This window comes from Meleagris gallopavo, chromosome 2, assembly GCF_000146605.3.
Source record: "Meleagris gallopavo isolate NT-WF06-2002-E0010 breed Aviagen turkey brand Nicholas breeding stock chromosome 2, Turkey_5.1, whole genome shotgun sequence".
Classification (NCBI taxonomy): domain Eukaryota; kingdom Metazoa; phylum Chordata; class Aves; order Galliformes; family Phasianidae; genus Meleagris; species Meleagris gallopavo.
This window is the reverse complement of record NC_015012.2, coordinates 18745774-18765982: the sequence shown is the minus strand read 5'-3', so window position 1 is coordinate 18765982 and position 20209 is coordinate 18745774. Positions and strand designations below refer to the sequence as shown.

Here is a 20209-nt window from a genome sequence, read left to right as displayed (position 1 = left end):
CTGCCAACCCTTAAATGAAGGGGTTCCTGGCTCCATCTCTTCCTGTCACTCACCTGAGTGAGTGTTGTATGCACCTGAGCTCCCCTGGCTTGGCCCTGCCTTCCCACCAGGTGCTCAATCACTGGTTCAAGCTGTGACTGAACATTTCTGCTACAACCACATACCCAACCTAGAATGCCATCACTATTACATAAAATTAAAAAGAAAATCAAGCCCAATTCATTTCAAGAGGAGAGAAACATTTTCATATACATATAAGATATATACTGAAAATGTTGTTAATTATAAGAAAGCCAAAATACCTTTTCCTACACAAAGCACAAAATAACCAATGAGGGACAATCTTGGATTGTTTTTGCCATTTTAGCATTCAGATATATTATATTAAAATAGAACTAGTAGAGAGAGTCTAAAGCACAGAAACAGCAGTGCCACTGAAGGATTACCTTTCACAACATTAGGAAACAAGAATGGCTCATAGAAATGTTAGTATCAATGAAAGGACATACCATTGCATTTTGGTTTCCTGAAGCCTTTTTTGTGTTTCTTGCTGGCATTCCATGAAGATGACTAAACCTGCTCTGGAAACCTTCAAATAAAAAGAAGAGATTCATTTAAGCATATTTCCTATACCATATAATAAATAATATTTACCTTTATATAATAATCTATTGATTTACCTTTAGTTAAACAAAAATATATTTAACATAACCAGAGTATTAATAGGAAAAAAAAGAACACAGAAAGGGAAGTGGTTACAAAAGAGTAAGCTGTAACAAAAATGAAGTCTTTCTGTAGGTGCCATTCTGGTTCTATGCCCAACTGGCTAAATAAGCAGAACATATCAAACTACAGGAAACTGATTTTGCATTGCTTACAACATCATTAGTACTAAAAAGCATTAAATCCTCTGAATATGCAGAGACCGAGACCACTGAAAAAACTGCAAGCATCAGGAAAATAAACCTCATAAGAATGCAGTTTGTTCAATGTGTAGAAAAGTACTTTAAAGGTAATTTGACCACCGTTCACATGAAAGATCTATATTTGGATGTGAAAGAAGGTAAGATAAAATTGTGGCAGCAAAGTGAGGTCTGACAATTTCAGTCCTGAAAGAGTGGATCTATATGCAAAGTGATGGAACAATGTGGCCGTTAGACACAATGGATCCACAGGTGTTTAAAATATTTTAAAGTAAAAATTAAATAATACTCTTAGTAACAATCTCAATCCTTGCTCTAAACGAACACTTAATTCTTCTTTACAAACAACGAAGCCTGACCATAAAGCAAAGCAAGTGGTCAAAGAACTCTACTGAAGATTCACTTTAAGCAATACTTACTAATTCTCAGTGCAAACATCAAGACAACAACAAAAAGGCTATGAAAATGAGCCAAGTTCTACATTGATTTTTCTAACTATTGACAGTTTTCTGATTATTTCTGAGATCTCAAAAGTGACATAACTCAAAAAGCAAACTGGCATCTCCAAAATGTTCTTAATATTTAACATACTCCCCTTACCAACATCTTTCTATTGTACCCAAATGATTCTACAGTTTGCTTATGATTGTCACTTACCTCTCCTCCCTGAATGGGACATGAGGGGGAAAGTACCAGTTAAGATACTTTCAAAGACTGGATCGGGCAATTCTCTGTCCAGTTCTGTAGAGTCTTCTTGTTCCCACCAAGGAATGACTCCTGTAATTCCACATGCTCCACCAGATTCATTTTCATGAAACCAATCGCTCTGTTCATCATCACCTGTGTAGGGACATACACCCAAGCCCCCCAAAAAACAGGGAGGAGCAGAGAAGATAAAAATCAGATGTTATCATCCATAAACACTGACAGGACAATTCTTTCTTTTGCTTTATAGCTGTACAACAATTACTCGTGTATGGCAATTCTATTTGGAAAATGTTTCTCAATAGCATGACAAGTGCTGCCATCAATGAAAGCACATAAAATGTAATGTTTTAAAACCAATTTACAATAGTGAAAAACAATAATAAACTAGTTAATCCTTTGGCAATAACTGCAGGGAAATCCATTTAAGTTACTGCACTTTACATATTAACAAAAAACAAGCTTTAATCTCCTGCAGGGAATTAAAAGGTATAAAACTGTGAAACTAGTTCTTTGCAGCTGATAATGGTATATAATTAGCTTAATTTCATGATTTGTATGGCTAGTAAGAGGGGAAAACAATCGTGAACAGATGTGACTAAATGAAGTTAATCTGATTAAGTTCATTTAGAAATAAGTTTTGAAAAAGTTGATTTTAAATGAGAACTGACAATACCATGTGATTGAGCATTACACTGCATTATAGTACAAAGCTGGTCATTTTACTAACATTTACAGATGTAGTATTTAAATACATGGAGTCAAAGGCAAAAGCAAGATGAGTGAAAACCTGATCTTACATATGCCTCATATACAACACCAGCAATTAAAATAAATTGCTATGTTTGTTTTTAAAACATGTTCTTTTAAACTAGGTAGTTGACAGAACACCAGAAAATATCTTCAAAGACAAGAAAGAAAACTTGCCGTATATCCCAAAGTTAGATTTTGAAGGGTCTGCTATATATTTTAACTCTTCCAAGAAGTAGCAAACTTTCTGCATATCATTTTTCATTTTTTTTTTTTTTATTAGGGAGGACTATGAAAGACATAAGGCACAAAGGCAAGATTTTAAACAGAAATTTAAGAACAAAAAGCATTAGTGTGAAATGACATTACCACTCCTTCCTATAATGGGAAAATAGGAATAATGAGAATGTAAGTCTGGGGAAAAATAAAATTCAACACACTTTCTCCAAATAAGAAGTTATTGAATGGAAAAGAATCCTTCTCAAAGCACAGAAGAAAATGCATGCAAATGATTGTCAGGACAAGCACGTCAAGAAAACAGAATAATTAGGTCCTTTACTGGTATCTTGCAAATGACCTGTGATCTCTTCGTAGTTAATGATGTCTACTAGCAGTAAAATTAGTAAAGGCTAGAGAACAGAAGTTTTTAGGTGGAGGAAGGGAAAAACAGAGATGGAAAGGGATTCACAGGACCAAATAATAGTTATGTTTGAAGACTTTTCAGGCAGAATTCAGGTTGATCAGAGAATCTATTTTGATGACACCAAGCTGTGAGGTGTGGTCGACACACCAGAAAAATGGGATGCCATCCAGAGGGACCTAAACAGGCTTGAGCAGTAGGCCCAGATGAACAAATCCAAATGCAAAATCTTGCACCTGGGTCAAAACAACCCCTATTACCAATACAAACTGGGGGATGAAAGGACTGAGCACAGCACTGCCGAGAAAGACCTGGGGGTACCAACGGATGGGAAGCTGGACATGAGGCAGCAACGTGCCCTTGCAGCCCAAAAAGTCAACTGTACCCTGGGCTGCATCAAAAGAAGCATGGCCAGCAGGTCAAGCGAGGTGATCCTGCCCCTCTTCTGTGCACTAAGAGGCCTCGCTTGGAGTACTGCATCCAAGTGTGGAGTCTTCAGTACAGAAGAGGCATGGACCTGCTGGAGCATGCCCAGAGGAGGGCCACAGAAATGATTCATGCAACTGAACACCTCTCCCACAAGGACAGGCTGAGAGAGCTGAAGCTCTTCAGCCTGGAGAAGAGAAAGCTATGAGGTGACCTGAGGGTGGCCTTCTATTATTTAAAGGGGATCTACAGGAAAGAAGGGGACAGACTCTTTAGCTATTCCAAACAACAGACTAATCTAAGTTTGGACTCCTTTGTTTAGATTTTCCAAGTCTTTGTGTGAATAAACTTTGTTTGAATATTCAGTTGCAAGATGTGAGCTCTAGTTACATTGATTAATAAAAAAAAAAAAAAATACTACCAGTAACTCAAAGTAGTTTCCTTTCCTAGGAAACTAAGTAAGAATTTTGATATAGTCTTCTCAGCTGAGCTCAGGGACAGAAGTTTATCAGAGCTACACAAATTAATTCTGGAAGAAGTAGCTGGAATTTAAGACTAGGTAGGTGGAATGCAGGATAATGCACATAGCCTTATGGAAGGAAATCAGTGCCCTCATTACATGCTCTATATTTCCTTTGTGGGAAAAAATAACTTTCCTCTTTATGCAATAAGAATATTAGTACATTAAGAAAATACCAACAAAAACCATCTTACTTATGCTATTACATGTTTTCTTGCACCTCCTTTACTGGCAAGTTACTTCTTGCCAAAGATAGATTATAGGACTTCAGAGCTGAACCTTGTAAGTTTTTCTGACATGATGAAAGAATCCAGGTATTCCTGCACAAAGTGCACATGCAAGCTGAAAAACAATTCTGAATCTTTTGACTATTTTCAATTGGATTATTGCCTTGAGATGGGCATAAGCCTATTACTACTATTCTTATCCAGGTGAGAGCACTCTCAGACATTTTGCTTACCTGCTGCCTCACCCTAAGAGATCTCCCTTTTCAAAGGGCTTGGGGACGACCCAGTCTGTTCAATGGATTTCAGACCTTGCACACACAGAACACAAAGGCCTCCTAGTTCAAGAGCTGAGCAACCCAGCACTTTGACTTTATCTTACTGAAGTGGCAGTTCTCAAATTCAAAGCAACATTTTTGCCTTCAAAAGATGGACACTTCTTTTCTTAGGGCTTCTGAAGATCACCTCTATTTAACTCAAGACTACATTAAATTCTTTCAAGACATAGTAAAGTTAAAAACACCTCTAGATCTCCAGAAACAGATCTAAGCCCACACACTCTCCTATCCACCTACTTAAAATAAAACATGCTTCTTTTTGACCAGGACCAACGCTTCAACAAATTACCTTGAAGCAATGTATGTTCAATCATAACAAAAATATCAAATTCATTCTAAAATTTCAAGGCACTTCAGCTCCTAGTTTAATATTCGTAATATTTTAAAAAGCATCCCATCCTCCAACTCTTTCTCTAATATTCTCCAGTAACACCACATGACCTCTGCTTTGATTTTTACAGCTGTGATCCACAGACAATAGCTAGTATTTCAATTATTCTGTTCACATACAACAGCTTCATGTTTCTTCTGCACCTACAAAAACTACAAAATAGCCACAATAATTCAAAACTTTTGCACCTATACTTACCATTAACATACAATTTCTCTTATTATTGGGAAACAACATTGACAACTGCAACCAGAAGAGATGCTATGTAAAATTCAAATTAATTTATCAGTAGAGAAAACAAATAAACAAAAAAAAGGTACAAAATGAGTACTGGAATATTTAAGAGGGCACTGTAATTACTATACATTTAATCACAAAATAACAATACAGCTAGATTTAAAAGTTTAGTCACAGCAGAACTTCAACACTTCCTGACCTCTACAATTTCAACTACTTATCACTAGTAATGTAATTGTGCTTCCAATTTTCTGCAATCTAAAGGGCATTTTCAGTGCTACCCATCACGATCTAAGAGACCTCAAGTCAAATTTTTATTTTTCCCCAAGTGCACTAATAGATGTTGGTGAGCTGGGAATGCAAACATTTATTTTAAGATGTTGCTATTTGACATTCCTCTCTTGCCCCCTCTTTTCTCCAAAAAGCAGTATCATCAAATAACATTTAAATAATGTTACAGTCTTGTTAATATAGTGTTGAAAGCTTAACTTGTAAAGTACCTTGAAACTGTAGGTGGTCCTACTAGCAAAGCCTACTGTGTTGTACAACATATTGCAATATAAGGCTTGAGCTGCAAATGAGACCAAGATGCTGATGCCCTGAATGTGCTGGAGGAGGGACACTGGAAAGTAAGGAACTGGAATATAGCTTTTAAAAATGGACAACAACAACAAAAAAAATCAGGTAGTTTTTAATGCTTTCATCTTGTCATTCTCCAGTTTTGTTTCTTTCACCTAGACTTCTACTTTGTTTTTAAATCAGATTTATTTTCTCGTTCCTTCAGTATTTTCCATCATGTGCATCTCAACTTGGCTATGAATTAATACATAAAGATGAAATAATCTCACCAGAGAGAAGTAATTCATAAGAGGAATAGAGAAAATTATTAGCACTGTGTGTGGTGGGGGGGGAGGGGGGCAAGGGGTTAGGGAGGATGGCAATAAGCATCATTAGAAAAGAAGCAATTTTGGTTTTGCAGGAGGATCATAGATAGTATTTTCATAGAAATCATCACAAAAATAATGCTATAATGTAGATTTAAAAATGCTTGAATCAGATTCTGCGTCAAGTTACTGGACTTGCAATCAAACCATTAAAATAACTATCACAAAGTAGAGAAAATAACATTTTGTTGTGACAATATCCTTCTCAAGTTTAATTATTCTTGCTTGTTCTATTTATATTCAGGAATAGTACTTCAAGACTAACACTTTCTTCTTGACATTATCACAAATTGAATCAAGATCCAAAAAACAGACACGAAGAATTGCAGCCCTACAGCAAAGAACCAACACCTTTTTCAAAGTAACATTGTAGCAGTGAAAGAATACTGTGAAAGAATACCCTCCCCCTTACTCCCACCAGAAAATAAATAAAGGAAACAGAAAATTACTGAATTTTCAAAAACACCATTCAAAAACTTAAATAACTTAATTCAGTACTTAAGGAAAAAATATTGATACAAACATATCAGAAGGGCACTTCAACAATGCGTAGCAATGAAATGTGTTAAGTCATCTTACATGCAAAAGTAGAGAACAAACATTTTAAAAAACCTCAAGTCACAAAGGAAATTCATATAGGGATGCAAACGTAAATCTGTTGTAGGTATCTCACTTAGACTTCAGTATTTTTAAAACTTTAGAAGGTTGATCTAAACTTTCAAAGACAGCCTAAGTTATTCAGAAAAGCTCCACATTAATGCAGGTAAAATGAGATACTTAGAATGGGAGGTACAGGATACGTTGCAGAACTTACTGCTTGCCTTGGTCAAATGAGCAAAGCAGGCACACTTCTATTCCATATTCAAAGAAAATTATTTCACTACTAAAATGATAAAAGTTAAAAAACAAAAGAAAGACAGGGAAAGACATTCCTTTCACATAAAGCACCACTACAGAATATGCCAGCTTTTATTTTCTTGCACAAAATCAAGTAGTCTGTGGAAGAACACAAGAAAATATGTAGGTCACTCCAGAAGTAATGCTTCCTATTTATTTCCATGGAAACTACAACAGATACGAAGAACACAATAACACTACTTAACAGAGCTACAAAACACTATTTTTCAACACAGTCACCACCACCAAGAGCCTGCATGCTGTGCTTGTAAAAATCTGCATGACCATCCAGAACACAGCTTATATTTCATGTCACTGTCACCACTGCTCAGATGCACCACCCACTGCCTCACTGTGCTCACCTTCGCTGTTCGGTCTCCATTCAGCAAATATTGATGAATGTCAATGGATGCAATATTTTCTGCATGGAAGAATTCAATTCCACCTCTTTGCTTCATTTGCACTTCCATGTCAGACACCATTTTGTCAGATTGCCCCTCTGCTGCCATCTGTCTCATGGCAACAACACGTAATGGGATATTGGTGGGAAGGTTCAAATTCTATCGCCACACCACCAACAGCCACCTCTGGCATTGTGGGCCAATGTAACAAAATAGGAGGCATTACTTTAGAAGCAGATCTAGTAGTTTCCAATACCATCCACTTAGAATCAATAATATAGCAAGTCTTAATTACCTGAGAGACTATTTTTGCTTTATCTTTTTACATTGTCAAAAACTGCAGGTTCCTAAACGGTGAGTTTGGCAAACAAGCTTAGCACTGTGAAGGTTAAACGTGCTGCACTTAGAATAGCACAGTGAAAACTGAACTTGAAAACTTGAAGAAGAAAAAACAAAATATTAGACCGCTATCCTCAATAGTTATATGACATAATAATGCGATCAACTATATTAAAAGGTAATTTTGAATCTTTACTGCGTTTTAATTTAAATGCAAGTTCTTCAGAGAGGAGAGGCTTAAAACAGGATACATCTGTTGTCAGTCAGACTGATAAAACTGAGTGGTTGTTTAGTAATTGTCATCTCTAGAACAAAACAAATGTATTAATTTGGGGAAATAAAGAAAAAAATAGTCTGAAAGGCAGTATTTTGATCACATTGTCTTGTCAGAAAAGTGGAGTGCTCAAAGAATTAAAAAAATAGTTTATATAAATAGAATATCTTCAAAATATTTTATCTATATTTTTGATATTTTAATTTTTTTTAATTAAGTCACGGGTTTGGGATGCCCTCTCATAACATTTCAAAATCCCTCAACGATAGTTCTATTTCAGCTCATTAAAATAGTAATAGGAATTCAAACTGTAATTAACTCATGAAATAACTTGTAACACTTAATGGAATTTCAACTGAGGTTGTTTGAGGGGTGAAAGGAAAGACTGTTTCAATACCTTGTCTTCCTTCATCATTGGTAAACAAACCAGCATCACTGCTGCTCAGACTGCTGGATTCACTGTAATAAGAGAAAGAAAGAAAAAGATCAAAAGAACAATTGATCTTTCAGTCGTAAAATGTTAAGGAGACAAGGCTGTGCTCAGATGGAAATTAAGCACAACAAAGATCAGAAAGAAAATAGGATTTTATTATTATTATTTTTAATCAAACTGCAAATATCCTAGTTCCATTAACTACAGAGTATTATTTTTGGCACATAAAACCACAGGAATTTAATGGTACCCTGACAGTAGGCCAGATGTGACTGCTATGAGGTGCTGACACAATTGATGCATTTTATTATGTGCTTCCATCAAATGCTCACTGCTCCTTTCTTACGCTACGCAATTCAGCTTGATTCTGGAAAACCACTGCTCAATAAAATAGGAAAAAATCTCAATCAAAAGCAACCTACACTTTCCTTCAGCACGTGAAGTGCAGGAATCTGAAAAAAATGCAAATTAACTTTCTACATATCACTGGCAAATAATCTGAAAAATGCATTCCTTAAGGATTCACAATATATTATTGTCTCATTGAAAAAGAAAAAATTGACAGCACCAGTAGCAAAGTATATAAAAATAAAGGTTATCTTGAGAAAGTTAGTATGGTCAATGGTTGTAACACCACCAAATGAACACAAGAAAAAAACACAAAAGAAAACAAAGTACAGATGACTCCTCCACAATTACTGTCAGAACATTAAAATCAGAATTCCTGTATGCATGCAAGTTCTCTCAAAAAAAAAAAAACCAAAACAACAAAACAAAAAAAGACAATCATCAATGTACTTCATACTTTACTGTACACATATTGCAAAAAAAAAAAAAACGCCATGCATCTCTAAAAACTTAGAATATTCTCTTTTCTTTTAATAATACAGATTACAATTTGTCGAGTTTCACCTACAAGGGATTTCTCTAAGTGACTTATTTACTATCCGTTGAATAGAGCAGGGAGTAATCTCAGCAAAAGTTAATGATGTTTTACATACAGTGAAACATAAAGCAATTTGGGGGGAAAAAAAATAATCAATTCACCATATATTCAAATTAAAGCTGCAAATACTACAGTTACTCTCAACATTACACACAAGCTATGTGTGTAAACAAAGCACAAGTTCTTTTTACTTTTTATCTCTGCTCACCAGAAAACATTCCAACACAATATGAAACAATATGGTATCAGGAACCAATAAGCAATGTGAAGTTTCTTGTTTTGTTCTCATGTACATAACTTTGAAGATGAAGTTCTCCTAATCATTGCTGCATGTTCTGCTTACACATATTCTTACTACATAAGCAAAACTTATACATACATCTTTTATATAATATAAACAAAAGAGAGTCAAGCACTTGATTTGCACAGTTGTAATAAGTCATCTTTCTTCTGTTAGAACAAGTGTTGATATTTAACTGTCTCTAACAATCATAGCCAATTTAATCACCACACAGATAGCTTGACTAGCCTTACGTTTAGTTGTGTACAATTTTACATCATACATTTCTCTCAAGAAAAAACACTTCCTTTACATGGACCTTCCAGTCCACTTTCTACAGTTAAAACAAATGGTAGGAAATCCTTTCAGCCTCAGTATTTCCCCACCCAATTTTCCTATTATTCCCTATTCTGGGAACAGTTTGTTTATTTGTTTTAATATGATATTTTAATTGTGCAATTATTCTTACTGAAGGACTAGCCAGTTTACAATAATATAACAACTTGGAGCTTCCAGAAATACTTTTTCCCCCTCCTTTAAAAATAAATAAAACCAAAAACCATCAAATTACAACAAAAAAACACTGACATATCCAACACCAAACAGTGTTCATTATTCTCAGGCCACAGTTAGATAGGGCAGGAACTCCACCTGAGAAAATTGCAACACGGCAGTCGATGAACAAAAAGTCACAGATTCTCTTCAGCAACGAAAAATAGCAAACAAAAAGTTTGCAGGAACACTTTCGATACTGAAAAAGCTTTCACAGCTTTATCTACACATTTGTGGAAATAAAGAAAAGGAAACAATTTTCTTAAAGGCTAACTGTCCCCGTGCCTTGTGGTTACTAATTAATCCTGCCCCAAAAACTGAGCAGTCACTGAGCACCAACTGGCACGCTGCTGGGTAAGCATCTCCTCCATTAAAGGACTCAGTTGAACTGCTCTCATTTTCAAAAGCAACAGTTCAACAGAAGAGACTTCTTCTGTTTTCAGTAACTTAAATAGCAAAAAACAAAAACAAACAAACAAAAAAAAAAACAACCAAAAACCAAAACTATCAAAAGCTTAATTAGAATTAAAATATCTTCTAGAACTCCATATATCACCAAATTTGTCTGAAATTGACATTAAAGATAAGGGGAAAAGAAAAACAGGCTCTGATCAGAAATTTCATTCCTGGTGCTCAGAACCAACTGTACAGGAATTCATCTCCAGAATCATTTAGGTACTGGCATTGAGAGCCAGAAAACTGAGCCCTGAACTTCAAAGAAAAAGGAGTCAACAGTAAGAAATATTTTAAAAATAAAATTTAAAAAATGTGACATATGCACATAGGCTGAAACAGTTCCCAGCTCCTAGGAAGATTTCTAATCATCGGTCATTAGGTACTGATCCTGAGGGAGGCCAATTCCCTGTATCAAAGAGTCAAGTGCTCTAAAAGCTCCCTGATGAGGCATACCTCTGACTTCAATGTGGAAGTGAGATGTCTGAAGCTAAACCGGCTGCCAAGTAGTACTGCTTCTGTTCTAACAACTGAGACATAAGGAACACTTTTTAGAAGTCAAGATTCACATTGCTTTTTCAACTGCTTATGATCTGCTGGTGTGAGACAATGCCAGCATGTAATTAAGCAATTCAAATAACTTTTCAGGAAATAATTGGAATTAGTCACTTATCAATACTGCTATTATTACTATAACCAATCTGCTCAACAGTTTGTAGACAAAATGCCTAGGGGGGGGAAAAAAAACAACAACAAAAACACAACCAACCAGAGACAGTAGTTCTGTCACATATCAGAACAAAGTTGTGTGTTCTAATAGGAGTCTTTCTTGTTGACAGTTCTGTATTGAGAAGCAGACACGGGATAAACATAATCAGGCTTACCAGGCCCTGCAGGTAAAATCCCTTGTGTAAGGTGGAAAAATGACTCACACCTTACTGTGTTGTCAAAATAGTACTTTCAAAACAATTACCATTGTAGTATGCCTGCTGTCTGGAATGGATGGATGAGGCGTACTGCCAAAGGGTCATCATTCCCCCATTTTTCTAATGGCAAGCTCAGGTGTTTCTGAACTGTAAATTGGTTTATGCATTTCATAAATGATGTATATCCTTAGCAAGCTGCAGACTTTTTATGCCCATGACACAGAAGAACATACTGTCTAAAAGATAAACCTAAATACTGACAGGCTTTCTGATGAAGAGATAACGACCAAAACATAAATGTTTAGAAATTAGGAAAATCTTAATTTTTGCCTGTGCGAGTGTATGAGAACTGTTCCCAGTTGAAATACTCAGGAAAAAAAAACGCACAACAAACAGGATTAAGTGTTTCTACATTCTATCATTCTTACCCTTGAAACAATTATGACGTACTATTACTTTGTTATTCCTCTGCTACCTGACTATTATATGCTGGATTCCATTAACCTGATCAATTCAGCTCAGTTTATATTAAAGAACTGCAAACTTATCTTAAAAAAAAGAAAAAACACAAAAAAACCCAAAAAACAAAAACCATCAACCAATCCTAAAAGTTACTTGTTAAACACATGCCACTTGTACCAGCAATTTAACTCTGAAATGAAAGGAAAAAAGCACAAATATTTCCAATACTAGTAATAGAAACATAAGCAAACAAATATTATCTAAAGTTTCTGTAAAAAGAAAAAAAATAACCTGTCACTCATGTTCTCATCTGAGCCCTTTTGCTCCTCATACTCCATTTTGTCCTTATTTGCTTGGTTCATTTCTTCATTTTCTATTACTACTCCTTCATCCAAGATTTCAGGTCCTTGTCGAACTGCAGCTACTTTTCTCTTTTCACTTTGCTCTTAGAAAACTCCTGATGTTGGTATGATTTATTGTCATTGTCCATTTTTTGATCTCTGTTATCCTGCTGTTGAGTTATTGTCAGTGCATTAGAAACTTCTGATGGCAGATCAACTGCCATCCGTTTCACTTTTCTTCTCCTGCGCAAAGTTCTGTTTCCTAAATTGTCCATAGCCAAATCCGGTTCATGCCATAGAGGTCTTTTGCCTCTAATGTTATTTAAGTTTGAGGAAGGCCTGCGTTTAGCAATCAACAGCTGGTCATCAGAGTCACTGTGGTCTTTTTTGTTAGTATGATTTTCCCTGTAATCTTTGCTTGATTCTTCTAAACTGGAATCAGAACCTTCACTTAAACAGTGACCAGTCTCCCAGGGATGATGGGTGGTAAATGAACGCCTTTTTCGTCCCCTCCTTTTTCTTGCCTGCCGCTTCAGAAGACAAGAGACACTTCGAGAATGATCTCCAGTATCAGCGAAACCCCCTCTGGCTTGCTCTGAACTTTCTTCCAGTGCTGAGACTAAATCGTGAACCAGCTCCTCCATAGTCCTACTGAAATGCCTACATTTTCCAAGAGGAAAAAACAAAAACAAAAACAACAACAAATGAATCTAAAAAAACTATTAACAATCTTACATAAGATCATTTAAGTCATTTAGGCAATGTACTCTTATTGTCTATTCTACAAATGCTGTTGTATTTCTGTTGAGATTCAAATCCTTGCCAGTCCTTCAGAACTTACAACACATCAGTATGCTCTCCTTTTGAAAGTTACCAGTATGATGGCAATGGATTAACATGAAGGACCGTCTGTAAGTTTTATACAGGATGTTTAAAAGCAAGATTGTTGGTTTTGTAATACAACTTAATGACAGAATTAATAAGTAATTATCTATGCACATCAACAGATTTGTAGATACTGAGAAATATTGTATGCATAGCATATAAGTTCCCTCATTCACCACAAACTCCGAAATTAAAGATGCTTAGACAGTAATAGCTGAATAGTTAGGAACACAAAAGCATACAAATACTAAATATTAACAGAGGGACTGATGAGTACACTTAAAAACAAATCCAAGTTGGTCATGAAAGCTTTTACCTAAAGAAACAATACGTTTTCCTTCTACACAGTTTTCACATATACTTAAAAATTCGCTAGCAAGCTCACCAAAAGCAGTGCTAAAAACACAATATCATTTTGAACTCCTGAAACTACTCTGTCAATTGCATTTACTCTTTGTATCTTTTTCTAACCTGCTATAATCTCTAGTCCCATTATTCTCACTTAATCTAACATTTTCTTTGTCTCTTAGCACAAGAGAATCTTTGCACTATCCTGTAAGAGATGGAAAAGCTCTGGAAGACTGCTACATCTGTTTTTAATCCTTGTGTTCCCAAGAATCAGACTCTCTACAACTGTGCTTAATCCATTTGGCTCCCAAGAATAAATATCTCCGTAATCATACAAAAACACTCTCAAAAGCAAGAGAAACAACACAGCAGAAAAAGTGTTTCAAATGAAGCAATAATTACGTGAAGACTCAGGGAGAGAAGTGAAAGTCAATTAATCTAGAATTGACTTGCAGGTATGCAGCATTACAGTGATTTAAAAACTAATTCTTGCTTTTGGTTCCTAAAGCTTCTCTCTTACTGCTTGGGGTGGGTTTGCTTTTTTCTTTTGTAGTAGGAGACTTTACCACAATGCATTGTACTTGAGTTTCTTAACCTCACTGCACTTTCAATGTGACAGTGGCTCACATTAAAACTTTATTTCTGAATAAAACAAGAAATCTCTCTAATTTTACTGGAGTTCCCCTTTCTCTTGCTATGATCTTGCCGGCGTTGGCAATCAGATGGAAACAGATTTTTGTTCAACTGTTCTAAAATTAAAGAGCATATGGCTACTACTGTACTATTTATCAGGCAAACCCAGTTTTGCAGCTTTCTGCATTGATCACAACCAGCTGTCAAGGCTGCATTCCAACTCCACGTAGTATATTTTAATCATCACTCTAACAAAAATATTTGTGTTTGAAATAGGTTGAGAAACAACTGTGATAACAGGAGTCAGACAAAAAAAAGTATTAAAGACATCACCCGTGAGTCTCAACTGTATTCTCTAAGACAAGACATTTCAAAGACTGCAATAAGGAACACAGAACAACATACTGTGATAGATAAAATATTAAGTTGAGCTGTAGTTTAGCATGACTCACAGCAGGCTATAAAAATGCTGTTACAGCAACAGCCCATAGCTAGCAATAAACGGTAATGTCCTCACTAGGAGAAGATTCTATTTTACTATAAGAAAATATACCTTGCCTACACTGACCTTTACAATTATCTGAAGCAATTTTCTCGTAGTTCACTCAAGGCTGATCCGTTTCATCTCTACCCTTATCAGAACAGACCATAAAAGTCCTGGTTGCAGGAAACAATGTAACAGCTTTTGCCTACTCCAAACCAGTTAACACAGATCACCTATAGCATTAACATGCAGTATAGAAACTACTAATGGAAGTAGTACTAATGATTCCATTAAGTATTAAGTAGTAGTATTAATCCCTATTAGTACTACTACTTAGGCACTGTTTTTGCACTGCAAATCAACTATACTTTCTGTTCATGTCCCACCTAAAACACACAATGTAGAGCTCTGGCTGCTCACAGAACACGTAACAAACATTTAACACACTGACAGGAGAGCTAATACAGTTGCACGATTCTTAAGAAGAGGTAATATCTTCTACTGACAGCTGTATTTACATTTACTTCCTAGTTCTATAGATTTTCCTGTTGAATAGACAAAGTGTTTCTTGCAGCAGAAGTTATGCCATATCTTTCTCATCAAGTGTGAAAAGTAACCACTAATAACAAATCTAAAGAAAAGTAGTTTCCTCAAATCCATGATTTTTGCTTCCTTCACAATCAACCTTGATCACAAGCTAAATGCATAAGAAAATCAAGTGCTCCCTTGCACACTGGGATTATAAAATCAGACTTACATAATCTTGTCTCATATGGATTCCTTGATGCCTTGTAACGTGGTTGTACCCACACTGCACCTTTATCTGCAAACAGGTATTAATTCAAGTTTTTTTCCACCTCAGAATTTATTTTCTAAAAACAATAGTTTAAGGCCTGGAGAACAGCTGCGGAGAAAGACCTGGGGGTCTTGATAGATGAAAAACTTAACATGAGCCAGCAACGTGCCCTTGCGGCTCGGAAGGCAAATGGTATCCTGGGCTTCATCAGAAGAAGGGTGGCCAGCAGGGACAGGGAGGTGATTGTCCCCCTCTACTCCGCTCTTGTGAGGCCCCATCTGGAGTACTGTGCCCAGGTCTGGAGCCCCCCAGTAGACACGGAGCTGCTGGAGAGGGTCCAGAGGGGAGCCACAAAGATGATCAGGGGACTGGAGCACCTCCCCTGTGAGGACAGGCTGAGGGAGCTGGGCTTGTTCAGCCTGGAGAAAAGAAGGCTGCGGGGTGACCTCATTGCAGCCTTTCAGTACCTAAAGGGAGCCTACAAACAGGAGGGGAATCAACTCTTTGAAAGGGTAGACAACTGCAGGACAAGGGGAAATGGTTTTAAGTTGAGGGAGGGAAGATTTAGGTTGGATGTCAGGGGGAAGTTCTTTACAGAGAGAGTGGTGAGGTGCTGGAACAGGCTGCCCAGAGAGGTTGTGGATGCCCCGTCCCTGGAGGTGTTCAAGGCCAGATTGGATGGGGCCCTGGGCAGCCTGGTCTAGTATTAAATGGGAAGGCTGGTGGCCCTGCATGTGGCAGGGGGGTTGGAGATTCATGATCCTTGAGGTCCCTTCCAACTGGGCCATTCTGTGATTCTGTGATATTTCAATGCTGCAGAAAGCTGAAATTTGAGGTGAACAGATGTAAGCACTTGGGAGGATGCAGCAGATGAAAAATCTCACTGCCCTGCCAAGAGAATTTACTGATTCTGAAGAACTATCACCGTTCTAGGGAAAAGCATGAAATAGAAATCATATCAGAGCAACATTACTAAGTTTAAAATAGTAAACAGCTAATAAGATACTGTAGCAGGCAAGGGAATAACTTCCTTTTTAAATATATATTATGGTATATACACTTACTGTATATAGAAGAAACAGAAGTTGGGCCTCTATTATTTAAAACCACCAGCCACCAAGTGGCCACCCACAAGAGGAGGACCCAGAGCATCCAGTTCCATATCTGGATCTAGCTACATCTTTAGCTGTTCTCCACAGCACATACAGGTTTGCAAAAGTTACACAATGACCCAAATGCACTCCACTCTTGTACCAACAACCATCACAGTTATAGCAGCTAGCAGTCAAGCAACAGAGAGTCTCTGTACTCCTCCACTTCTAAGTATCCGGCCCAATGCTTCCTGTGAAGACTAAGAGCCAAGAAATTCAGAGTAAAATTGACATGCAGACCAAAGAAACTCAAATGTTACTTTCATTTTAATGAATTTTTTAAAATCTGAAAGTGTCAAAACAACCTTACAAAAATTATGCCTCAGAAAACAATTATTTTGAGTTTCACGTAAGAAATTGTGAACAGGTACAAAATCAAAGATGCTTGAGACAAGTCAGGATACTGCGCTGATGCACACCTATGTCTGAAAAAAGAAAAATAAGCCCCAAATCCCAGGCTATAGTTCATCTTTGAGGTATGGAAACTCTCTTTCTGTAGGATGATGTGTGTGCATTATATAAATCAGTTTCACAAACATTCAGAAGCGCAGAAGGGCCTCAAAAAAAATGAAATTTTACTTAAGTCATAGTTCTACAATTACAGACGTACACTTAGTACACTCGCTGGAATTTTCAGTGAACTAGTTTCGATATCAAATACATAGCTTCTAGATGATTATCTGTACAAACAACATTTTATTCTCCAAGTTATACATTAAAAGTCAATTCTCAGTCCTGACTCTGCATTTGAGAAAATACTTTAGATGTGGTTTAGGAATTCCCCTACATTTGACCTATACAAGAGAAAATTATTAGCATGTGAGTAATGATGGAATTTCATCAGCTGATTATGCTGCTAGTCCCCCTAAAAATTAAGGCCAGACAAACTTGTAACTAGTTCCTCTGGCTTTCCTACAATTGCTACTTACCTAAGAAGGAGCAACAACAAATACTGTTAAGCCTTTTTAACCAATACTCTCGACTCATATCTAACAGCGAAGAAGTATTCAGTACTGAGCAATGGTATACAGTCAGAAAGATGCTGACATTTAACATCGCTCTAACACAAATGAATTGGTCAGCCAGAAATGAAATTTGGGGCAATTTATCATGAGAGGTAGCAATTCTTGCAATAGTTGCTGCCATTTACTGATACGCTTGCCCTTTTCAGATGTATGACTTCATTAATTAACTGTCAAGGTGGAGAATCACATGAACCGTCAAATGGTGATAATACACTGTACCATCAAAGTCATTGCTGGAAGAATCAGAGTGCCCAGTAAGTATCCAAATTGCAAACTATTCCTGAGTTGTCATAGGTGCTTGTAGGAAAAAATGAAAAACCTTTGGCTTCAGAGTAGATATAAACAATTCTACTCTACGGCAGTTCAGAAATTGTCAACTTTTTTAGTGCCTTAACATTTTTACTAAGATCAAGTTCTTTATTTTCTACATTAAGTATTATGCATTGAAAAATACCTCGCTGCATTTCAATCAAACGGGCTTCTTTTAAATGACAGCTTCCAGAACAAGGATAAGAAAATGCAACTCTGAGGGACTGTTAGAATTTTTAACTGGATCTCCCTTCAGAACTACTAAACTAACAGTCCTATAAGTTACAAGACATCAATAACTCTCTCAGTACTGAATTTCACTGGGCAGTGTATTTGGACAAGCAAAGTCATCACTGTCTGAAGACAATTACAGGAGTATATGTCAAAATCCCATAGCCTGTTTTGCTGAACATTGATTTTAATGCCTCGGGAACTAAATTACTTTACATGGACAGAAAATAATAAAACTTAAAGACAAATGACAGGTTGACTCTATAATGAAAATTTTTCATAGTAAAGATACAAGTTAGGAAGGTCTTAAGCCATGTTTCTGCTACACGCAGCTTTAGTAATAGAATAAATATAGTTCTGCCAGAAAAGCACACCTCATTTTCTGAAGTGTTATACATTACATCAACAGAAGTTAGAGTAGGCAAATACATATACTAAGTCATAAGTTTCCTAGAAGTATATGCTATCTAGGCAAGTACAATCTTAATTAGAAAGCCTTCTCTTCTATAAAAAAAATGTGAGAGGCAAGAAAATACTCCCAGGAAAAAAAGTGATGCTATCACATGAAGTGGAGGAGTTTGCTACATTAAAAAATTAAGTGCTAAATCAGTCTTTCCCTTCTTCTCCATGCCCCTATAAGAAACAAAGACAATGATAAGAGCAAATTTGTTGAAGATCTGGGAACTCTAACTGCAGATGTTTGTATATATAAACTCTCTCTAAAAAAGTAGTCAAGACTCAAGCCAAGCCTGGAATCATCATCAAGATTCAAGAAAAACAAAACTAACAAACCAAATAACAAAACCAAACTCATCACACACTTCTCCACTTCCATTAGTGAAAATGAAATCAACTGTAAGTTCCCAATGAGTTGTACATAAAACACTAAAAATACCGTGCAGGAGATTGAAACAAGCTGGTTGTGAAGTAAATAGAACCTGGTTTCCAAAACTGTAATCCTTCCTCAGGGCTCCTTCAAACGACCTTTTAATCTCCATCGCCTGTTAACAAAACTCACTCTTCCACCTTCTGCTACTGAGTTACCATTGTCCTACTAGAGATGTAATAAAATCTTTGGAGTCACTGTACTAATAAAGACTCAGAGAATCATTAAGGTGGAAAAATCACTAGGATCACCTACTCCAACCATCCCGACCATGCCCACTAACCACATCCCTCAGTGCTAAATCCACATGTTTCTTCAACACCTCCAGGGACAGTGACTCCACCACCTCCTGGGCAGTTGTGTCGGTGCTTTGTCACTCTTTTTTTAGAAGAAGTATTTCCTAATATTCAACCTGATCCTCTCGTGGTGCAACTTGAGGTCACTCCCTCTCATCCTCTAGGTGCTACCTAGCAGGAAAGGCCAACCCCCACCTCCCCACAACCACCTTTCAGGCAGTTGTAGAGAGCAATAAGGTTTCCCCGAGCCTCTTCTTCTCCAGACTGAACAATCCCAGTTCCTTCAGTCGCTCCCCAAAGGATTTGTGCTCCAGATCCTTCACAGCTTTGTTGCCTTTTGTTGCCCTGTGCTGCCCTAGTATCTGGAAACAAACAACCCGTGAACCACAGTGTAGCTGCACCTGCTGTGGTTGGCCATTGGCCAAAGCCACACTTGTTGATTCTCGGTTTGAATCAAGACGGCTCCAGAACAGCAGTCACACCTCGTTGGATGTCTCAGCAGCCTACATCGAGAGGTGAGGCAGTCGGCAGGCGTACCACGGTGAAAAACAAAACCCCGCTGAGGCTGGACACAGGCCGAGCCCGAGCCACCCCAGTCGTGGTGCTGAGCCCCATACCCGGCACTACGACAGCGCTCCTTCGGCGCATCCCCTCCCACCCAAGCGGCGGCCCCGCCGCCCGCGGCCCGGCCTCACCAGCTCTTCCTCGCCGCCGGAGCTCGGGTCGGGTTGGGCTCGGCGACCCGGAACATGAACCCGGCGCC

The 20209-nt window shown here is 37.3% G+C and overlaps 1 protein-coding gene across 1 annotated transcript in view; it reads right to left on the bottom strand.

The window, feature by feature from the left end:
• Positions 1 to 20203, bottom strand: part of GPATCH2 (G-patch domain containing 2) — a 102340-nt gene extending 82137 nt beyond the window's left edge. The window contains 6 exon segments of the mRNA XM_010706699.3: positions 510 to 589; positions 1581 to 1763; positions 8407 to 8468; positions 12353 to 12497; positions 12500 to 13062; positions 20142 to 20203. Coding sequence (XP_010705001.1) covers positions 510 to 589; positions 1581 to 1763; positions 8407 to 8468; positions 12353 to 12497; positions 12500 to 13062; positions 20142 to 20197 — 1089 coding nt within the window. The 5' untranslated portion in view covers positions 20198 to 20203.
• Positions 20204 to 20209: the final 6 nt, after the last annotated feature.